At 47.7% G+C, this 19,677-nt stretch overlaps 1 protein-coding gene across 5 annotated transcripts in view; it reads right to left on the bottom strand.

The window, feature by feature from the left end:
- The window catches only part of ADCYAP1R1 (ADCYAP receptor type I), a 483,354-nt gene that overhangs the window by 307,657 nt on the left and 156,020 nt on the right, over positions 1–19,677 (bottom strand). For all 5 annotated transcript variants that reach the window (XM_063924333.1, XM_063924332.1, XM_063924334.1 and 2 more), the window contains one exon: positions 10,638–10,789. In XM_063924333.1, coding sequence (XP_063780403.1) covers positions 10,638–10,688 — 51 coding nt within the window. In that variant the 5' untranslated portion in view covers positions 10,689–10,789. The remainder of the gene's footprint in view (positions 1–10,637; positions 10,790–19,677) is intronic.

Here is a 19,677-nt window from a genome sequence, read left to right as displayed (position 1 = left end):
AAAGCACGCCTTTTTTTATCCATTTATTCTTTGACCCTCTTATTAGAGTAAATTGGCAATCATCACATGAAGGCATATAACCAATCAATGAAATTACTAAAATTAGGCAGAGGGGCGCAGTCGTTGTGCCTAGGGGTGGCATGACCCCACATCCGCCCCTGACCTCAATGTTTGATCGTGTCTCTGTCAGCCCTGTCATCTTACAGCCCTTATAGGTGTATCTCAAAAATCAGTATATATATATATATATATATATATATAAATGTGATTTTTTCAAAGCCCTGGAGTGACGCTGCATTTGTTTTAGTGGTATATATATATATATATATATTCATTCTTTTTTTCTTTTTCTTTTTTTTCTTTTTTACATAATAGTTCCCTTTTTTATACAATGTTAAGTAATAGTGCACCTTATTTTAGGAGATATCTATGTGTTTAGTTATGTATTTTTTTGTTCCAAATGTTTTCTGCATTGTAATGGTTTATAAGGGTTCAGTATGATTTACCGACGGGCAGGATGCCGGCTATCAGTATGCCGGCAGCTTGGCGAATGCATAGATTTCCAATATGGGCTCGCTACGCTTGCCACGCTGCGTGCTCGGTGGCTCGCTGCATTCGCCACAGGTTCTATTCCCACTCTGAGTGTCATGGACACCCACTAATGGGAATAGCTCCTGTGAGCCGGGATTCTGGCTGCCGGCAAATTAACTGCATCTCTTCCATAATAGTTCTTACACACTGTACATCACAGAGACAGCTATGGGAATGTAAGTGTGTGGAATTGGCGTTTCTATTTCTACCATGGGTGAAATGTGTGCGGTGCACACGGGCTTCTGGGTCCAGGGGGGCCCACACCGCACACATTGCACCCATGCTGTGTTAAAACTTACCTTCCGGAGTCCCACGACGAGCGCTGAAGCCGCAGCAGTCGCGGCTAAAATCCATCCCAAAATGGCTGCCGCGCATGCGCAGTAGCAAATCAGTCTCCGGAACATGGCGGGCACCATGTTTCCGGAGACTTGCGCATGCGCAGTAGACTCCGGCACATTGCTGGAACCTACAACGCCGTGGAGAGGAGGGGGCCCATCCGGAGTCTGCACAGGGACCCCCTCCTCTCATAAAACACCCCTGGTGGGTGGATATACTGTACCTTTATGTGTATGCAAGAGTTGTAGCTTGATGTATAACTGTAAAACAGACCCATATCATATCCATAGCGTTGTTTTTGTGTCTTGGAATCACCACTTTATTGTCTTAAACAAATAGAGTGATATCTATGGAAACAACCCTGACTGAATTATCACTGACTGTTAAAACACCTGCATTGCAGTCAAGTTTAATATTCCTTTCCAACACTGAGCCAATTTTATGACTCATGATTTTCATTGTTTCTCCAGAGCCTTTTGTAACCTAAAAGAATGGCACTCGAAATAATTTCTCCTATGGTTTGTAAAGATGACTTAGGTTAATAAAATATCACTGCTGTACTTTTACTGTCGAAACCTGAAGGATCGCAGCAGAGGTCGGCACCAAAAACACATTATCCAAGCAAGGGGAAGCCGCTTAATTCTTTGTGATTACCGCGGGAACACAATACGCGAGGATGCAGAAAGTGAAGAAGGTAATGACAAGTTTTGTTTAGAATCTTTGAGCTGAAAATTGTTTTTTTTGTTGTTGAAACTTTAGATCCGATTAAAATCATATTGCAAGTGTTTTCTGCTCTACGTAAGTAACTAGCTTCTCTTTGGACCCTATTCAGGTTGGATTACAGATTCTGCTAAAAAGCAGAATCTGCAATTGTTTCTATCGCATGCTGGGGGCCACCCAGTGCAGGACAAGGCCACCCAGCATGCTGACCGTCCCACCCAGCGGCAGCGACCGCAGTTTAATTGCGGTCGCAGCAACTGTGGATGACCCCTGCCTTCACAGCCTGTCATGTTTTCCTTTTTTTCCTTCGGAGCGGCTGCTTGTGACGTCATGCCCCCGCCCCGACCCCGTTTAAAGCATCTGCCCCTGCAACTTCGCGTCACTGCCCCACGAACGCCTCTGCTTGTCAATCAGGCAGAGTCATTCACAGCAAATGTGATGCGAACGCATTGGTCGGGTGCATATGCGCAGTACAGGACTTGTGCGTGCACAGTGGCGACTGGTAGGGAAAATTGCGGTCGTGGTGCTATCTGAATAGGTGTGAACTGTCTTTAACGGCAACCAGGGCTGCCATCAGAAATTGGGGGGCCCGGGACTGACAAAATAGACAGGGCCAATCCCTCCCAAAAAAAAAGATTCTGCTGCACTGCTCCACCCCTATGTGATGTCATACATTGTGACGTTACATATAGGTGGAGTTTTGTGGACCTACACGAACGGTTCACATAGAGTTCACATCAGACTGCTGTTGATTCACAGACTGGTGCAGCTCTACAGGTATTAGCAGTAGGAGCCAGGGGTCGGCCCCCATCTCTGTATGGGCCCGGGACACCAGTCCCCACAGTCCCCCCCCCCCCTGATGACTGCCCTGACTGCAACCTCTGTAGAAGAGTCCAGGATGCTACTTTGTACTGTAGTTGCCTGAGACTGAGGTAGAATTACTAACAAGCAGGGTGCCAAAGACACCGATCATCATCAGCTTTCACCGATGATTTAAAACGGCAACAGGAATAAATGTTAAGCTGGTTTACATAGCATTCATTTCTTTTTGCCGGTTTAAATCCAATGGTCAAAGCCTCAGGTGATCAGTGACTGCTTAGTAAATATACCCCTAAAGGTTTAAATAAATAAGTAGTGATTTACCTGTCCCAGAGGCTGCGCACGTTCCTAGTTCATGTGAGTGTCTAAAATGCTCAGGGGAGTCCTGCAACATTACAAGCGCCTTGAAATTGACAGTATATAGTCTATACAGCCGGGGTTTATTCATATGGAATTACTGTGATCTGCAAAGTCTTTGAACTTCTGAAATGAAAGAGTTGAATTAACTAGAAATGTAGGTGAATTTTAATGCCGTGCAACTAATTAAAATAGTAGTGGAGGACAGCAAGAGAGTTTATACAATGACAGTTATGGGGAGTAGAGCATACTTGCCTACTCACCCGGAATGGCTGGGAGGCTCCCGAAAATTGGGTGACCCTCCCGGGCTCCCGGAAGAGCAGGCAAGTCTCCCGTTTTCTGGGGTCCCCCATGCCCGGCCGCCCACTTAGCGAGTAAAGTGGACGGTCCGGGCAGTCGATGACACGATTCTTGTTGAATCGCATCATCATAGCCACGCCCCATGCAGTATAATGCCGGTAATAGCGGCATTACACAGTAGGGGGCGTGGCTTAAATGAAGCAATACATCAGCCATGTCCCCACCTCCGCTCTGCCCCGTTCCACCTGTAGCCTGCCCCCTTCTGCTTGTCACGTCACTGCCCCGCCCCCTGCTGGGCCGACCTGGCTGCCGAAGTCCGTCGTTCTGTAGCGATCGCCTCCGCCTGATTGACAGGCAGAGGCGGTCGCATGGCGGGAAGGGGCTGGGCGGCGACGATAAGCCGCCATCTAGGGGGGCGCGGTCTGTCCAACGCAGGCGTGGCCGGACCGCTGGGGGGGGCGGGCCGCGGCGGCTGCGTGACGTCTCACACAGTCGCTGCGGCCAGTGGCAGCGATGATCAACTCCCGGCCGGCCGCAGGAGCTGCGCTGGCCGGGAGTTACTCCGCAAATACAAAAGCATCGCCGCTGTGCAATGCTTTTGTATTTGTGCGGGGAAGGGGGGGGGGGGGGCGGACTGAAATACGGGGTGGTCTAGACCTGTGCTGGGCGTCCCCCCGCATGTCAGGGAAGATGGGTCGGAACTGCGCATGCCAGCCGTCGTTGCCTAGCGATTGCCTCAGAGGCAGAGGCGGTCGCTGGGCGGGAGGGGGATGGGCGTTGGCGCGGTTCGGCTAACGCAGGCGTGGCCGGACCGTTGGAGGGGCAGGCCGTGGCGGGTGCGTGACGTCACACGCAGCTGCTGAGACCCGGGGCAACGAAGAGGTTCTCCCGGCCAGTCGCAGGAGCTGCGCTGGCCGGGAGTAACTCCTGAGATGCAAAAGCCGCTGTGCAATGCTTTTGCATTTCTGTGGGGGAGGGGACGGCACTGACATGCGGGGCACACTAGCCCTGTGCTGGGCTTCCCCCCACATATAAATTTAGCACAGCTACGATCAACTCGGAATGACCCCCTATAGCTGATCTGCTGACCGCCTTCAGGTAAATGAGTGTCAGTTTCTGTGTCTGTCTGGATTAAGGGTTAATGAACAGAGGGCTGAGAACAGATTAGCAACAGAGGTATCAGGTGTGGGCACAGGCTAAATATATTTTGCGCACCTAGGCCCACTATTATTATTATTATTTTTTTTACAGTATTAAAACTAGAGATGTGCGGCGGACACTTTTCGGGTTTTGTGTTTTGGTTTTGGTTCTGGATGACTTTTGAAAAAAAACATATAAACAGCTAAAATCACAGAATTTGGGGGTAATTTTGCTCCTACGGTATTATTAACCTCAATAACATTCATTTCCACTCATTTCCAGTCTATTCTGAACACCTCACACCTCACAATATTGTTTTTAGGCCAAAATGTTGCACCGAGGTAGCTGGATGACAAAGCTAAGCAACACAAGTGGACAACACAAACACCTGGCCCATCTAGGAGTGGCACTGCAGTGTCAGACAGGAGGGCAGATATAAAAAAAATAGGCCCCAAAGAGCACATAATGCAAAGAAAAAAAAAGAGGTGCAAGATGGAATTGTCTTGGGCTCTCCCGTCCACCCTTATGTTGTTTAAACAGGACATGCACAAATTAATAAACCCATCATTTTAGCGACAGGTGGTCCCCCTGGAAAAAGATCGCCAAGTTCTCCGAATCATAGCTAGCTACAAACATACCACCTCCATATTTGATGACTTTTCACATTATGAGAAGAGGCAAAAGGAAGAGGACAGTGTCAAGAAGGTGATTAAAAATAATTAGATAGGCACATGCAATCAGGAACAACACACAGGCTTTCACCTCCACTCTTATATTGGTGTGGAACAGAAAGGACTTCAACCAAGCAAATATATAATTATTAAGTACTGGACAAAATTAAAAACTAGGGGCTAAAGCCTCCAAAATTGTACCCCCTTCTCCATTTTCAGGGATTAAGATAATCTCTGATTTAATGCTGGGATGCAAATAAACTGGTGTATACCACAGGATCAAGGTTGGATATTTTCCCCTCCACGTCTGGAGACTTATTTTGTGAAAATCTGGTGGGTTTCTTTTTCCATTTTTTTTTATTGCATTTTTATTTACATATTTTGTGGCAGATGCCTTATTTTTGTTTTTCACAGCTCCCAGTTACCTGCATGTGAGCATAGCTGTGTGTCCCAGTTACATGCATGTGAGCATACCTATGTGTCTTGTTTATTTTATTTGTATTTTATTTGTAAATAAAGCAGCCCCTTAGATGTTTTAGTAGCCCCTCCTGAGCCCCCACAGCAGCCCCGGATGGGGCAAGTTGAGTTTGGGTGGGTTCAGTAAAGTACTAAGCACGACTGTGCAGTAAGTATTTTTCTTATTAAGCCCCTGCCCTAGTGGAGCTTACCACTTTACAGTCCAAACTCATTTCATACTATATGTAGGACTGTGGGAGGAAGCAATGCTAACCTCTGTGCCCACAGCATGCCTCAGCCTGACAAGCCAGACATCTTCCTGGCTGTAAGCCACCATGAGACTCCATACTGGGCCTTATTCAGTAACTGTTTGTGCCTCACAGGAGCTCCTGGCCCATCTAGTGCTGCAGTGCAATGGAAAGCTGATGCAATGCAAGATCACTGAAACTCTGTTCTTCTAACACCATGAGGTCTTGCTATAACCCTACATAGCCCTGAGGAAAAGAAGATCCCTGTACAACAAATGCGCCTCTTATAAATAAATAATCCCAAAATGTGGAACATCAATAATAAATCAAAATTGAGGTTGACTAATTGGAGCCATTCATTTGAGGGAGCACCTAACATGAAATAATTGAGAAGAACCTCTCTCTAATGCTCTGGCAGAAAATATCACTTTTACCTCCCCAGCAGTTGCGCTGGATTATGAATCAGTCTTTTCTGAGTCAAACTGACTTTGGCCACAAATGTTGTCTCTCCCCACTTAATTTAAAAGAAATTTAAATTTCCACCTTTGCGGCTAGTTTTCACAAATCTTTTTGTGATGTTGAAGCTTGTTTCATATCTGCTTTAGGCTTTCATTTAAACCTAGGATCAAGTACAGCAGCGCCCCTGGAATTATACGGCAGCACCTCTGGATTTCTACAGCATATGCAGCACCCCTGGAGAATTACACAGCACAGCAGACAGGCAACAGCTCCCCTGGACTTAAACGGCAGTGGGGCAGCACCCCTGAACTGATAGGGCAGAGGGGCAGCACCCCATATAGGGCAGCACCCCTGCAATGATGTAACAAAGAAAAGACGTGCACAATGGAATTGTCCTTCGGCCCTCCCACCCACCCTTATGTTGTATAAACAGGACATGCACAGCTTAACAAACTAATAATTTCAGCAACAGGGTCTGCCCCATGACTGTGGCTGAAATGATTGGTTTGTTTGGCTCCCCACTAAAAAAGAAGCAATTAATTCCTCCTTGCACAAACTGGCTCTACAGTGGCAAGATGTCATCCTCATCCTCAGATTCCTACCCCCTTCAGTGTATACATCCTCATCCTCACAGAGAAATACTATTCAAACAAACAAACCACATCATTTAGGTGTCAGTGGACTGCTTACGCTATTACCCAAAGTTTCTGAACTTGACAATGACTTATGATGAATGCGCTACAGGTGATGTATAAGGGAGGATGTTCCTAGATGGTTAACATCCTTACCCCTACTTATTATGGATTGACAAAGGCAACAGATGGCTTGACACCTGTTTGCCAGATTTGTGGAGAAATAATTTCACACTGAAGAAGTGGCTTTTTTGGTATTTTGCCCAGGCATGACAATGGGCTTTTTCATCCCATGGGCAACAACTGTCGCCACTGGTGCCTTATTCAAACAAACCACATCACCATCAGAATCCTCATTGTCAACTTCCTCCTCAGCGCCAGCTACACTCATATCCTCCTCATCCTGGTGTACTTCTACAGTGACATCTGCAATCTCAATATCAGCAACTAGACTGGCAGTGCTCCAACCAGCACTTGCAGGGGATGAGCAAATGGTGGTAGGAGCCTCCTCTTCCCATACAGTGTTGTGAAGGTCAGGCCTAGGCATAACAACTGTGGACAGTGCCAGCACCCCTGTATTTTCACAAAGTAATTTTACAGCATACAAGACAAGGCCAGTGTACATTTATTTTCACTGCACCCCTGAATTTTTACAGCATACATGACAGGGCCAGTGTACATTGATTTTCACTGCACCCTAGAATAATTACAGCATACAAGACAGTGCCAGTGTACATTGATTTTTACTGCACCCTAGAATTATTACAGCATACAAGAGAGGGCCAGTGTACATTTATTTTCACTGCACCCCTGATTTTCTACAGCATACAGGGCCAATGTACAATTATTTTCACTGCACCCCAGAATTTTTACAGCATACAAGACAGGGCCAGTGTACATTGATTTTATTGCACCCCTGAATTTTTACAGCATACAGGGCCAATGTAATGTTATTGTAACAGCAGCACCCCAATATTTTTACAGCATACAGGACCAGTCATCTTTTAATTTTTAACAACTGCACCCCTGAGTTTTTACAGCATACAGGGTCAGTGTAATGTTTTTTTTAACAACAGCACCCCTATATTTTTACAGCATACAGGACCAGTGTGCTTTTAATTTTGAACAACTACACCCCAAAATTTTTACAGCATACAGGGCTAGTTTATTGTTGTTTTAACAGCAGCACCCCTATATTTTACAGCATACAGGAGCAGAGTGCTTTTAATTATTAAAAACTGCACCCATGCATTTTTATAGCATACAGGGCCAGTGTAATGTTATTTTAACAGCAGCACCCCTATATTTTACAGCATACAGGAGGACAGTGCCCCTGCCCCCTGTACAACACAGTGGCAGCCAGGACAGCAACACCCATGTACAGCTGCAGCACCTGTAACAGCACATAAAACCCTAGTGACAGCCAGGACAGCACCCCTAACACAGCACAGGTACACCACAGTGACTGCAGCAGCACCCCTACAGAGCATACACTAACCCCACCCGATGCCACCACCCACAGAGAGACAGAGGTCTGTCTCCCTCACTCTCCAAGTCCAGAGTGAAAATGGCGGTGATGCGCTGCTGTTTATATGGAAACCAAAACCCGCGAGAATCCGACAGCGGGATGATAACGTTTTGCCTTGTTCTGGTTTCCAAGTCTGGTGGGAAGTCCCGGGCCGGGCTCGGATACCGGCTCGGAGTGTGAAGTTCGGGGGGGTTCGGTTGTCAGGGAACCGAATCCGCTCATCTCTAATTAAAACATACTGTACATGAGTATATGGTATAGTATAACACATGTAACTGTGACAGGGAAGGTGGCCCCTTTCAGCTCTGGGCCCAATAGCAGCTGCACTCCCTGCACCTATGGTAGCTACTCCCTGTATATAACACATGTAACTGTGACGGGGAAGGTGGCCCCTCTCAGCTCTGGGCCCTATAGCAGCTGCACTCCCTGCACCTATGGTAGCTACACCCTTGTTTATAACACATGTTACTGTGACAGGGAGCATTCGTGACATACTTGAGAATGAGGGCCAAAACTAGCCAGAAAAATCACTGTCCAACAGTACCATTGACTAATGAAGACTATTGGTGAAGACTATTGGTGAAGACTACTGATGAAGACTAGTGGTTCTCAAACTTGGTCAGGACCCCAAACTGTTCATGTTTTCCAGGTATCCCAGCAGGTACACAGGTGTATTCATTACTCACTAAGCCATTTTTTAAAGATCCACAGGTTGAGTTAATTATTCCACTAGTGAATCTTTGAAGAGACCTGGAAAACATGTATTGTGTGGGGTCCTGAGGACCGAGTTTGGGAACCTGTGTCCTATATAATAAAAGGCTAATGCTGCTCCTTACCTCTATGTGGGGAATTCAAGTGTTTTGCGTGCCAGTGGCCACTAGATGCCGTCCGACGGAGCAATTCAAGTGTTACTTCATTTGGGCGCGCAGAGCCGCTGGCGCTGACATTACTTTTATGTTGATTCTGACAGGCTGGTAAATAGTAATAACATAAAAACAGTGCGAGGACCCAAGGAGCATATGGTGTCAAATTATGACTCAATGCCCATGGACAGCAGGGGGAAGCAAGGGCAATGTAGGGCTTGATCTCCAGTCCCTACAGATGTGTCCTCATACACTAAGGGAGTGATAAAAGTGTAGAAGTGAGCCAGTGGAGAAGCTGCCCATGGCAACCAATCAGCATTGGCGTATTATAATATTTATAATATACATACTTTAAAAGTATAAAGAACAGCTGATTGGTTGCCCTGGGCAACTTCTCTACTGGCTCACTTCTCCACTTTTATCACTGCTTAGTAAATCTTCCCCTAAACCTCAACACACCATCCGGCTCATGAGTGAACCACCGCTGAGCAGTGTAGTATAGCAACTTATTCTTCACAACTGTGGCTTATTATCAACTGGTGCCACAGTGTAGGAGGTCACATCAATACCAACAAAGGTCATGTTTTTCAGAAATCTTATCAGGATGGTAAGGGAAAGATCCTGCTGTAGATGCATCTTCCCAATGCCGGGGCGTTTCTAGAGAGGAGGAGACCTGTGTGCAGGCTCCGTCTGGGCCCCCTCCTCTCTAGCCAGCAGCACTGTGTAGACTCTGGGCACTAGGGTCCCTAGGGGACCCTAACGCTGTCCCAGAGTCTACAGCGCGTGCGCAGATCTCCAGGAAAATGGCGTGGCGCCCATTATCCCAGTGATTTACCTACTGCACATGCGTGAAACACCGGAACATGGTACAGCGCCATTTTCCCAGTGATTTTGGCAGTGCTGCTGCACCGTGGGATTCTGGAGGGTAAGTATTTCTATTAATGGGTTCAGGGTGTGCCAGGGGGGCACACCCTCAACCCATTAATAGAAATACTTACCCTCCAGAATGCACCTGTTATAAATACGCCAGTGTCTCAATGTCTCCCCAGTGGCCTAAGTGTATGTGTGTACATGGGCAGACTAGGTGTGCCATGTACATGCCATCTACATTTAAGACTCATTATGAAAATCCGGGATGCGGTCAACATCCCGCTGGATGGGATCCCGGCGGTCGAAATACCGACGCCGGAATCCCGACCGCCACAATCCCGACATGTTCTCCCTCCGTGGGTGTCCACGACACCCATAGAGGGAGAATATAATAGTGTGCCGAGCGTAGCGAGGCACCGTGCCCGCAGCGTGGCCAGCAAAGCGAGCCCGCAAGGGGCTGCATTCCGCTTGCCACCCCTGTCGGGATTGTGTGGCCGGGATTCCGGCGTCGGTATTTCGACCGCTGGGATCCCGTCCAGCGGGATTACGTACTGATCCCGAAAATCCACCTAGAATATAGAATGTTGCTGTATATTATCATTTGCTGAAAATGCAGCTTCTTGTGTTGTAATGTGCTCGATACATACCAGAGATGTGACCACAACGAGGAATAAATACAATCTGAGAAGGGTTTCCATCTTCACTCGAAAGGAATTCGCCTTGAATTATGCCGCTCAGTTATGCTATCCGTGAGAAGAAAAATCCACTCAACAAAGGATTCCAATTTTAGTCCAGGACTCTGTAACAAATAAAATAAAAAGGTTAAAAGACATAGTCAAGAAATTATACCAATACAGCTCACGTACTGCTTGAAAAATGACAGTGAAACTGAACTGTAGAACATTATTGTATTTTTCTTTTGAAAAGCAGTTGAAGCATAAATGTTTGTAAAGGACATGCAATAAAAGCAATGGCTACAGAGATAAGTGTATTGGCGGTACCACAGACTTATCTACTGCATAGCCGTCATTCAAATCCTGACCGCCCTATTTCTTTATTCATTTGATAAATGTGCTCGTACAATACTGTGAATAATCCTATGGGTGTTTTCATACCAGAAAATAAACTATTATTAAAAGGGTTGAGCCACCTTCCCTACCTTAACACTACTTGTAAGAAGGCCGCTGTATTTGCCAGTGAGGAGCCAATGCATTCTGGGATAAAGCATGTCACTGAATAGGGGCTACAGTATGGTTAATTATTGATAGCCTATTGGGTTGGTGGTCACAACAGGTGCAGGGCGGACTGTCAAGCCACACAGAGTCTTTAACCAGGTTGTCGGTATATTGGTATTGACAGGTACACAGGTAACAGCGGTAATGCAGGGGTTCATAGTAGCAGTGGCTATAACAATGGTACTTGGTACTATGGGAGCTAAGTACTGTGTGTCTGCACAGTACTGTGATACTCTACACAGTAAAGATGGAGCACATGCTCAGTAGCCCGACGGTGACATAATCAGGTCAGAGGTCAGACCTCCTAGAGCCGTTTGTTTCTAGTACATGGCGTCACTCTGTGCAGTATAGGAGACAGTGGCGGGGAGCATTGCTCTCTAACATTAAATAATCATGTCGTCATCTTTTGCCAAAGCATTCAAGAGCTTCATATTCCCAGTTTTAGCAGCTGCCAGTTCTGTTACTGTAATGTAAAAATTGCTTCATCAAGGAGGCAAAAGAAGGGTTTGGAGCGGGGGGGAGGAAGGATCATCATCAAAATAGTCCATGTATCTGAGGCATCCATCACAATGGTAAGGCAGTAGATATCAGTGATATACCTTCTGCCTACCTTTCATCTCCGGTCCTGGCCGCGGTATCCGTTCACATGGTCGACCATGTTATGGTCGACAGTCATTAGGTCGACCACTATTGGTCGACATTGACATGGTCGACATGGACACATGATCGACACATGAAAATGGTTGACACATGAAAGGTCAACACATGAAAAGGTCGACATGAGTTTTTTAACTTTTTTCTCTTTTGGGGAACTTTTCCATACTTTACGATCCACGTGGACTACAATTGGAACGGTAATCTGTGCCGAGCGAAGCGAAGGCACCATGCCCGAAGCATGGCGAGCAAAGCGAGCCATGCGAGGTGACGCGGTGCACTAATTGGGGTTTCCAGTCACTTTACGCAAAAAAACGACACCAAAAAAAGTTAAAAAACTAACGTCGACCTTTTCATGTGTCGACCTTTCACGTGTCGACCATTTTAAGGTGTCGACCATGTGTCAATGTCGACCAATAGTGGTCGACCTAATGACTGTCGACCATAACATGGTCGACCATTCATACCGGAACCCCTGGCCGCCATCCCCATACAGTAGCATGGGGCCGTTCATTCAGTTTGAAACTGGGAACCTATGGCTTCTTTACCTTGGGGAAGGAGATCCAGGTTGTGAAGAAGCAGCCAATAGGATCCCTCCGCCTGTGACGCCCTTCTACATAAACATGTGTGAACTCAGGTCATGCATATGCACTAATACTGCCGGGTGAGTCCCTGCAGTATGCAGTTATGCCGCTACTGATTAACGACATACCTGTTGGTGTTAGTGCTCACGGAGACAGATGCTTTTTGGAGTGTTTGTACCTGTACAGGAGCAATCTTGAATTGCTCTGGTAATATGTATCCGACATCGCAACTTGAGGTGAGTGGGATACCAAAGTGTTGTGGGTTATTAGGGTTAAATGAATGAATATGTCCCTGGGTGAGGGTTGGTACTATGGCTCCGGCTATGCTAAAATGATCAGCATATTATTCAAGTCATATGGACCCACATATTTTTTGTTTCAAATCTTTATTCTGTTATTCTTACATATGACCCTGCACCCACACTACCTTACCAGCTCATACCAAACACAATATATTATACCTGCTTCATCACACAACTCTGTTAACAACAAATAATACACTAGCGTGTGCTATTCTTACCGCTTATGTCCCACACACAATATTTATGATTCATGTCATTAATAATATCACATTCAAGGAAATCAACTGCAATCGCCCCTCAAACATCTCTGACCTCATCACAATCCACATTCCTTTTTGCCTCCTTCCAGTGATTGTCACCTTGCCTCAAATTACCTCCTCCAAATCTCACATCTAAAACGTCTCCCATGCTTCCCCTACTCTGAAACGCACTTCCCTAACCTATCATACAATCTACAAGGCTGCAGGGATTGAAAATGCCCTGAAAACACATCTGTTCATCAAAGCCTACTAGCTCTTCTTATACTCAGAACTCTCTTCCTCCTCATCTCTTCCCAGCTCTTCTCCAATCCCCTAGACTGTAAGTTTTCACAAGCAGGGCTCCCACCCACTTGGATCTCATCCTACACTCTCCTAATCTCAAGTGCGCCCCCACTCACAGTCAGTGACCCTTATCCTTTCTGTCTGCCCTCCTGGCTGTCCAGAAACCACAAGATCTTTCCGGAGTCTGGAGACTTGTCAATCCTGGACGGGCAATTTCTGGAAATCAAATCCCTTCCTGCTACTTTGCCTCCACCCAGAGCCGGATTAAAGCAGGGGCGACAGGGACGGTCGTCCCTGGGCCCCCACACATTAGAACCTTCCACACATTAGGCAGGGGCAAACGCAGGATTTGTATGGGGGGGTTTCCAGACATGATACGAAAACATGATACCAAATCACACGTCCTTACTTCAACATTTCAGAGTTTAATCCGTCATCAGGAAGGATACATACCAAAGCTACGTATCCGTCGTGATGGCGGATTAAACGTGGAAAATGCTGTAATAAGAATGTGTGTGATTTATGCCATGCTTTCAACCTCCTGAAGTGCCACTTATTTCTGCCAAGTATAGTATTTTAGGGTTCTGCTGTGGGCAGAGTGATTCTCTGACTGACCGTTTATAGAGGTAGGATGCCCCAAACACATATTTTATTTCTATACAGGGCAGTAATCGACCCCCCTCCACAAAATGTGTATATATATATATATAAAAAAGAAACAGGTGGCACTCACAGACTTGCAAAAGAGCAGCCGGTGGCAAGACACTTTGCCACACATAAACATAGTTTGGCTAGTTTGAGATATAGAGCCATTGACCATGTGCCAGCATCTGCATGGGGGGGCGATAGAGGGAGAAAGTTACTCCAACTTGAATCCAAATGGATTTTTCGCCTTGATTGTTTGGCCCCTAGGGGTTAAATGAGTCCCTGGGCCTCATTAACTTTTTATAAATTAGTCTCCGCTATTGTCACTACTGCCCATAAACGCCTTATTAGCCAGTTGTTCACAAACCATATATGTAATGGTTTGTAATATGCACATTTTTGCTCTTTCACCCCTGACAGACATCATAGGCTAGGGTTCAGGTGTGGGGTTATACCGGGTAAGGGATGGTGCCCTCATCACCCACTCACCCCTTGGGTTGATTTGTCTCTCAGATTTAATGGCCTTTAGAGATAATGATACATAACAGAATTTTTCTATACAGTAGTAGGTCTAAACACCATTGCTATCACGATTAGGCTGTTACCAGGGTGGCAGCACACACAGGCTGTTTTTAATGTTTTTAAGCTATTACATGTTGTATTGTTGTTTTGCACAAAAGTCATGATCGGTTTATCAGGCGCACTCTAGCTCAGGTGAGCGCTATATTTCTGTGTGTGCCAGTTCAGTAGATTTTATAGTGTCACTTATGTATTTTGTTGTTGTTTTCAGGGCTCCCAGCGCGTTGCCATAGGAACCGGCTGACCTGATTGCGTCACTTCCGGCCGGGCCGCGTTGCCGAAACCGGAAGTGCGGGATGTGTGACGCCGGGGCACTCCGTGGTCCACGCAGCTGAGAGTCATGATTGTGGGAGTAAGTGGGGTTTTATCATGCTATATATTCACTGTGTATACACTGTTTTGTTGTCTGAGGAAGGGGATGTGTCCCCGAAACGTCACCTGTTGTTTCCAATAAACACTCCACGGCGTGGAGTTTGTTCAACATCTTTTGCAAGTCTGTGAGTGCCACCTGTTTCTTTTTTCTACATGTGGGTGGACTAGCATGTCCACAAGGAAGTGCACCTCAGCCAGTTACTAGGAGGAGTGCCGGGGCAAAAGTCTGGATATATATATATATATATATATATATCTCCAAAGAAATCATCCACGGCACTCAGTCAATAATACGCACAGAAGCAGAAGTATAGCAACGTATAGCAACGTTTCGAAGGATTTATTCCCTCATCGGCAGGCACCATGGTGCCTGACGATGAGGGAATAAATCCTTCGAAACGTTGCTATACTTCTGCTTCTGTGCGTATTATTGACTGAGTGCCGTGGATGATTTCTTTGGATATATTGGTGTATTGCCCGTGCACCTACCGCTGGCACCGGGACTTTTTACTCTTATCTACAACAGGTGTGCTGTCCGTCTCCATGTGTGTATATATATATATATATAAAAAAGTTAAATTGAATATATATATACTGTGTGTGTGTGTGTGTATATATATATATATATATATATATATATATATTCATTCAATGTTCAGAGGCACTGGTATGGAGTGGAAGGCAACGGGGCAATCACTTATACACTGTAGTGAGTGCCAGATACATTTGCTTACATACACACACACTATAAAACACACTCACTAAATCACTAAATTGAGCAGCTGCACCTGGAACCTGAGGCATCCACACAGTGCAGCTGGAGGAGAAGCAGCAGCTCCCATTCAGTCATCTCCAGTCCTACAGTCCTGTACTCGAGACCTCCAGTGACCCGGTCTTGTTGCATGACAGTGCAACGCAGCCGCAGCCGACCGCCCGCGCACGGGAAGGAGGAGTAGTGCCCTGTCAGCGTCGCCGTCTTCTTGCACTCCAAAGCAGAGAGCTCTCACGGGCAGAGGCTGATCTCTCTGTCTGCGGAGCTGCCGGCAGCTCCGCTCGTGGCTGCGGGCAGCAGTAACAGAAAGAAAACTTGCTCTGTCTGGGTTTCTGGGTACTCAGAACCCCCCCCCCCCCCCCCCGCGTGCGGGGGCCCCCACACTGCTGTTTAATTTGGAGGAGTCTCAGTCCGGCGGCTCAGCTGTTCATTAGCAGTGGCCCCCGGGGATCTCCTCCCTGTATAGTGAGTGTTGCAGGGTTGTGCAGTGACTTTCCATGACACACCGATGCAGCCCCGTCTGCTGCTGCTGAAGACTGTGCACAGGCAATCCCAGACTGGCAGAGTGTACTGTGCGTAGCATGGCTTTCCGCACTCTGGAAAACTTCCAGGAGCCACTTCAATGACAGCTCCCGTGAAGCCCAATGAATGCTGCTGTGGGGTAGGTCACATGACCCGCTACCCGGCCTGGACCTGCTCATCTGGCCATCAGAGGTGGTGCTGATGTGGGGGTTGTCAGGGGTGCCCTCAGGCAGTGCCGTAACTAGACATTTTAGCGCTGTGTGCAAGAAATGGCATCGGCGCACCCCCCCCCCCCCATTATGTAATATAGGGGACGTGCACGCTGTAGGTGCGTGTCAAAAACATAGGGGCGTGGCTTCATGGGGAAGAGGTGTGGACACAAAATAATACCAATTCATATAACGGTGCACAGTAGTCTCCATTATTCAAACTACGCTGCACAGTAGCACCACTACACCAGGTAGAGACCCTTTTACACCTTACGGCGAACAGATTCCCCTTTTTACACATTACGGCAGACAGTGTCCCCATCTAACACATTTTACAGCAAACAGAGACCCCTTCTTACACATTATGGCAGACAGCGTCCCCTTTTTACACATTACGGCAGAGTCCACCTTTTACATATTACAGCAGACAGACGACACCTTTTACACATCAAAAATAGATAAATAGACACAAACCACCCCCAGGATCCCAATCGCCAGAATGCCAGTGGGGGTGGGCAAGCACAATGGAGCCACTTGCACTACGCAGTGGGCTCGGTGGCATGCTACGCTCGCCAAGTTTCTATTCCCACTCGATGGGTGTCGTGGACACCTACGAGTGGGAATAGTCCATGTAAGTCGGCATGCCAACTGTTGGCATTGTCAGCGGTCGGGATTCCGGCGTCGGTATCCTGACCGCTAGCAAATCAACTACATCCCATACCAAGCACATCCTACATTAATCAACAGCAACAACAGCCTGGTTTAAAGAAAATCACCATTAAACATGTGAAACACATAATATGTGACTATGCAGTTATCCCCAAAGACTGCTCCAGCCCCCCCCCCCCCTTAGATAATATTGTTCTGCCACCTGCACCCCCTTATATATTAATTTAACATGCCTCTATATCATCTCAATTAATATATTAATGTGTGCTTGTATTAATTTACTGTATGCCACATGCCCCCTTACATATTTATGCCGTCACCTCCCCCCATTATATATATTTATTTATGCTGTTTCCCTATTTCCCCTTTTATTGTGAAGTTGTGCCTCCTGACCACTGCACACTAGCCTGCCTTATATATTTATATAACTTTTTAGCTTCCTACCTCATGGTTCTACTGTCCTGTTTATCATGTGCTGGCCGACTGCTCCAGAATACACACCAGACAGTAACGAAGAGGCTTATGTGCTGGTATTGCCACATCAGATGCTAGGGGCGGAGCTTCGTGTGGTATGGGGGCGGAGCCACGGACGGGTCAGGGGGCGGAGCCTCTGCCATAATCAGGGGCTGGGGGAAGATTTTCGGAGTTCGGACAGAGCCTGGGCTGGACGGAACTTTGGTAGGCTGCTTCGGCGTTGACTGTGGAGGTGACTGGGCAGCTAGCAGGTTACTCCCGCAGTGCCGAACAGCTCTGCATCTGCTAGGGCGGCCAATCGGGAGCACACAGCACAAATGCGCTCCCTCTGCAAGTGCACTGTGTGCCAGGCACACTAAGCACACACCTAGTTACGGCCCTGCCCTCAGGGGTATAGTAGTGGGGGCCTGCATAACTTTGTTGCCCCTGGGCCCCCACCACCCTTAATCCGGCCCTGCTTCCACATGCGTCCTCAGCAGTGGCGAATTTCCCATTTGGCGGCAGTTGTTGCGGCACTTGGATGCTTGTGTTGGTACTGTCAGGCCAAAAATACCTGTTACTGCTGAATATTTCCACTGTACTGTATGCACCATATGTTATCTTGAAGGGAGTGTAAATGGGTAGGACATGAACATACTGCCACTGGAAACTGCCCTACTTAGTAAATATGTACACAAAATTCAAAATAAAAAAAGTCATAGTGGCTTTTTTATTATTCTATTAAATTGGCTATCATCAAATGAGGGCTTATAACCAATCAATAAATATAAAAAAATTAGGCAGATGGGGTTCGGCCATTACTGTGTTGCAGGGGCGTCGGAAGGGGGAGAGCAAGGGGGCAGCTTGCCCCCCCAAAATATGACAGAGGCGCAGGGGAGCGGTTACCTCCGGATCCCTGCAGGCAGAGCCGGCGCTGATCACTCAGCAAGGGTATGCAAAGCAGGGAGGCGCTCATCCCGCTTTGCTACCCTGCTGCTGCGCCTGTCAAACTGGATGACAGGTAGTGGCGGTGCTGGCAGTGCGTAGCGCCGTCCCCCCCCCCCCCCCCCCTTAGTGTGCGGCCTCAGCCCACACACAGCTCCGCTGCTGCCGCCAACTTCCCCTGCTGCCGAGACATTTTGGGGGCATGACCTAATCGTGGGAGGCGTGGTCACGCCCCCTTATGTAAAAAAAATGGGGGGGGGGGGGGGAGTATCTGTGCAGTGCCTGCTACCTGACTGAGTCCTCAGCCCTGGCTCAGCCCCTCAACCAGGGTCTATTCGAGCGAGGAAATGTGATCAGTGTGATCACCCCCACCACCACCACCACCTGTACAGAAAAAGGCAGAGGCTGAGCAATAACAGCAGCCTCTCTGCCTCACTGCAGCACAGCACACTGCAGCATGTGCTGTGCTGCCAAGAAGAGAGCTTATACTGCTGCCCAGTAAGGAGGGAGGGTGGTGGGTGTGCGGAGCACCAAGGCCCCCAGCGGACCCCCCTCCATCAGTCCCAGGCCCGGGTAATTAGTACCCGCTACCCCCCTCTCTGTGTCACTGATGACATCCTACAGAGCTGCTGCTGCTGCTGGAGTAACGGAGCCTGCGAGAAACCAGAGGCGGAAAAGAGAGAGGAGGAGCAGCGCCCGAGCCGGGACCTCCTGCAGGTACTGGGGCCGCACTGTGGAGGCAATGAGGGCTGTATCTGGCATAGGGGGTTATTCAGAGATGATAGCAGATTGCTGCATATGCAGCCAGATCTGCATTCATCCCTGCACACGTTGAGGGCCGCCCAGCACAGGGCAAGGCCGCCCAGCATGTGTATGGCCGCCTCCCGATGCATCCGCAATTAGATTGCGGACACATCTGATCTAAGGTTATGTTGGCTGGCTGTGCTGTCAGGCGGTCAGCAGACAATTTTTTTTCGGAGCGTCTGTGTGTGACGTCATGCAGCCGCCCCAAAATGGTCCCGGCCTGCCCCCGTTTTTCCGGCACCACCCTGCCTTAACCCCGCTACGCTATCACCTGTCAATCACATTGTGGTCACATCCATCGGAGAAGCGATCACAATGTGTATGGCCTCACGCCCACTGTGCATGCGCAGTTTGCTGCCACCGGCAAACTGCGCTGCGGGACGCTATTACGGCAGGGTCT

Source organism: Pseudophryne corroboree, chromosome 5 (assembly GCF_028390025.1).
Source record: "Pseudophryne corroboree isolate aPseCor3 chromosome 5, aPseCor3.hap2, whole genome shotgun sequence".
NCBI classification, from domain to species: domain Eukaryota; kingdom Metazoa; phylum Chordata; class Amphibia; order Anura; family Myobatrachidae; genus Pseudophryne; species Pseudophryne corroboree.
This window is presented reverse-complemented; position numbering and strand designations above follow the sequence as displayed.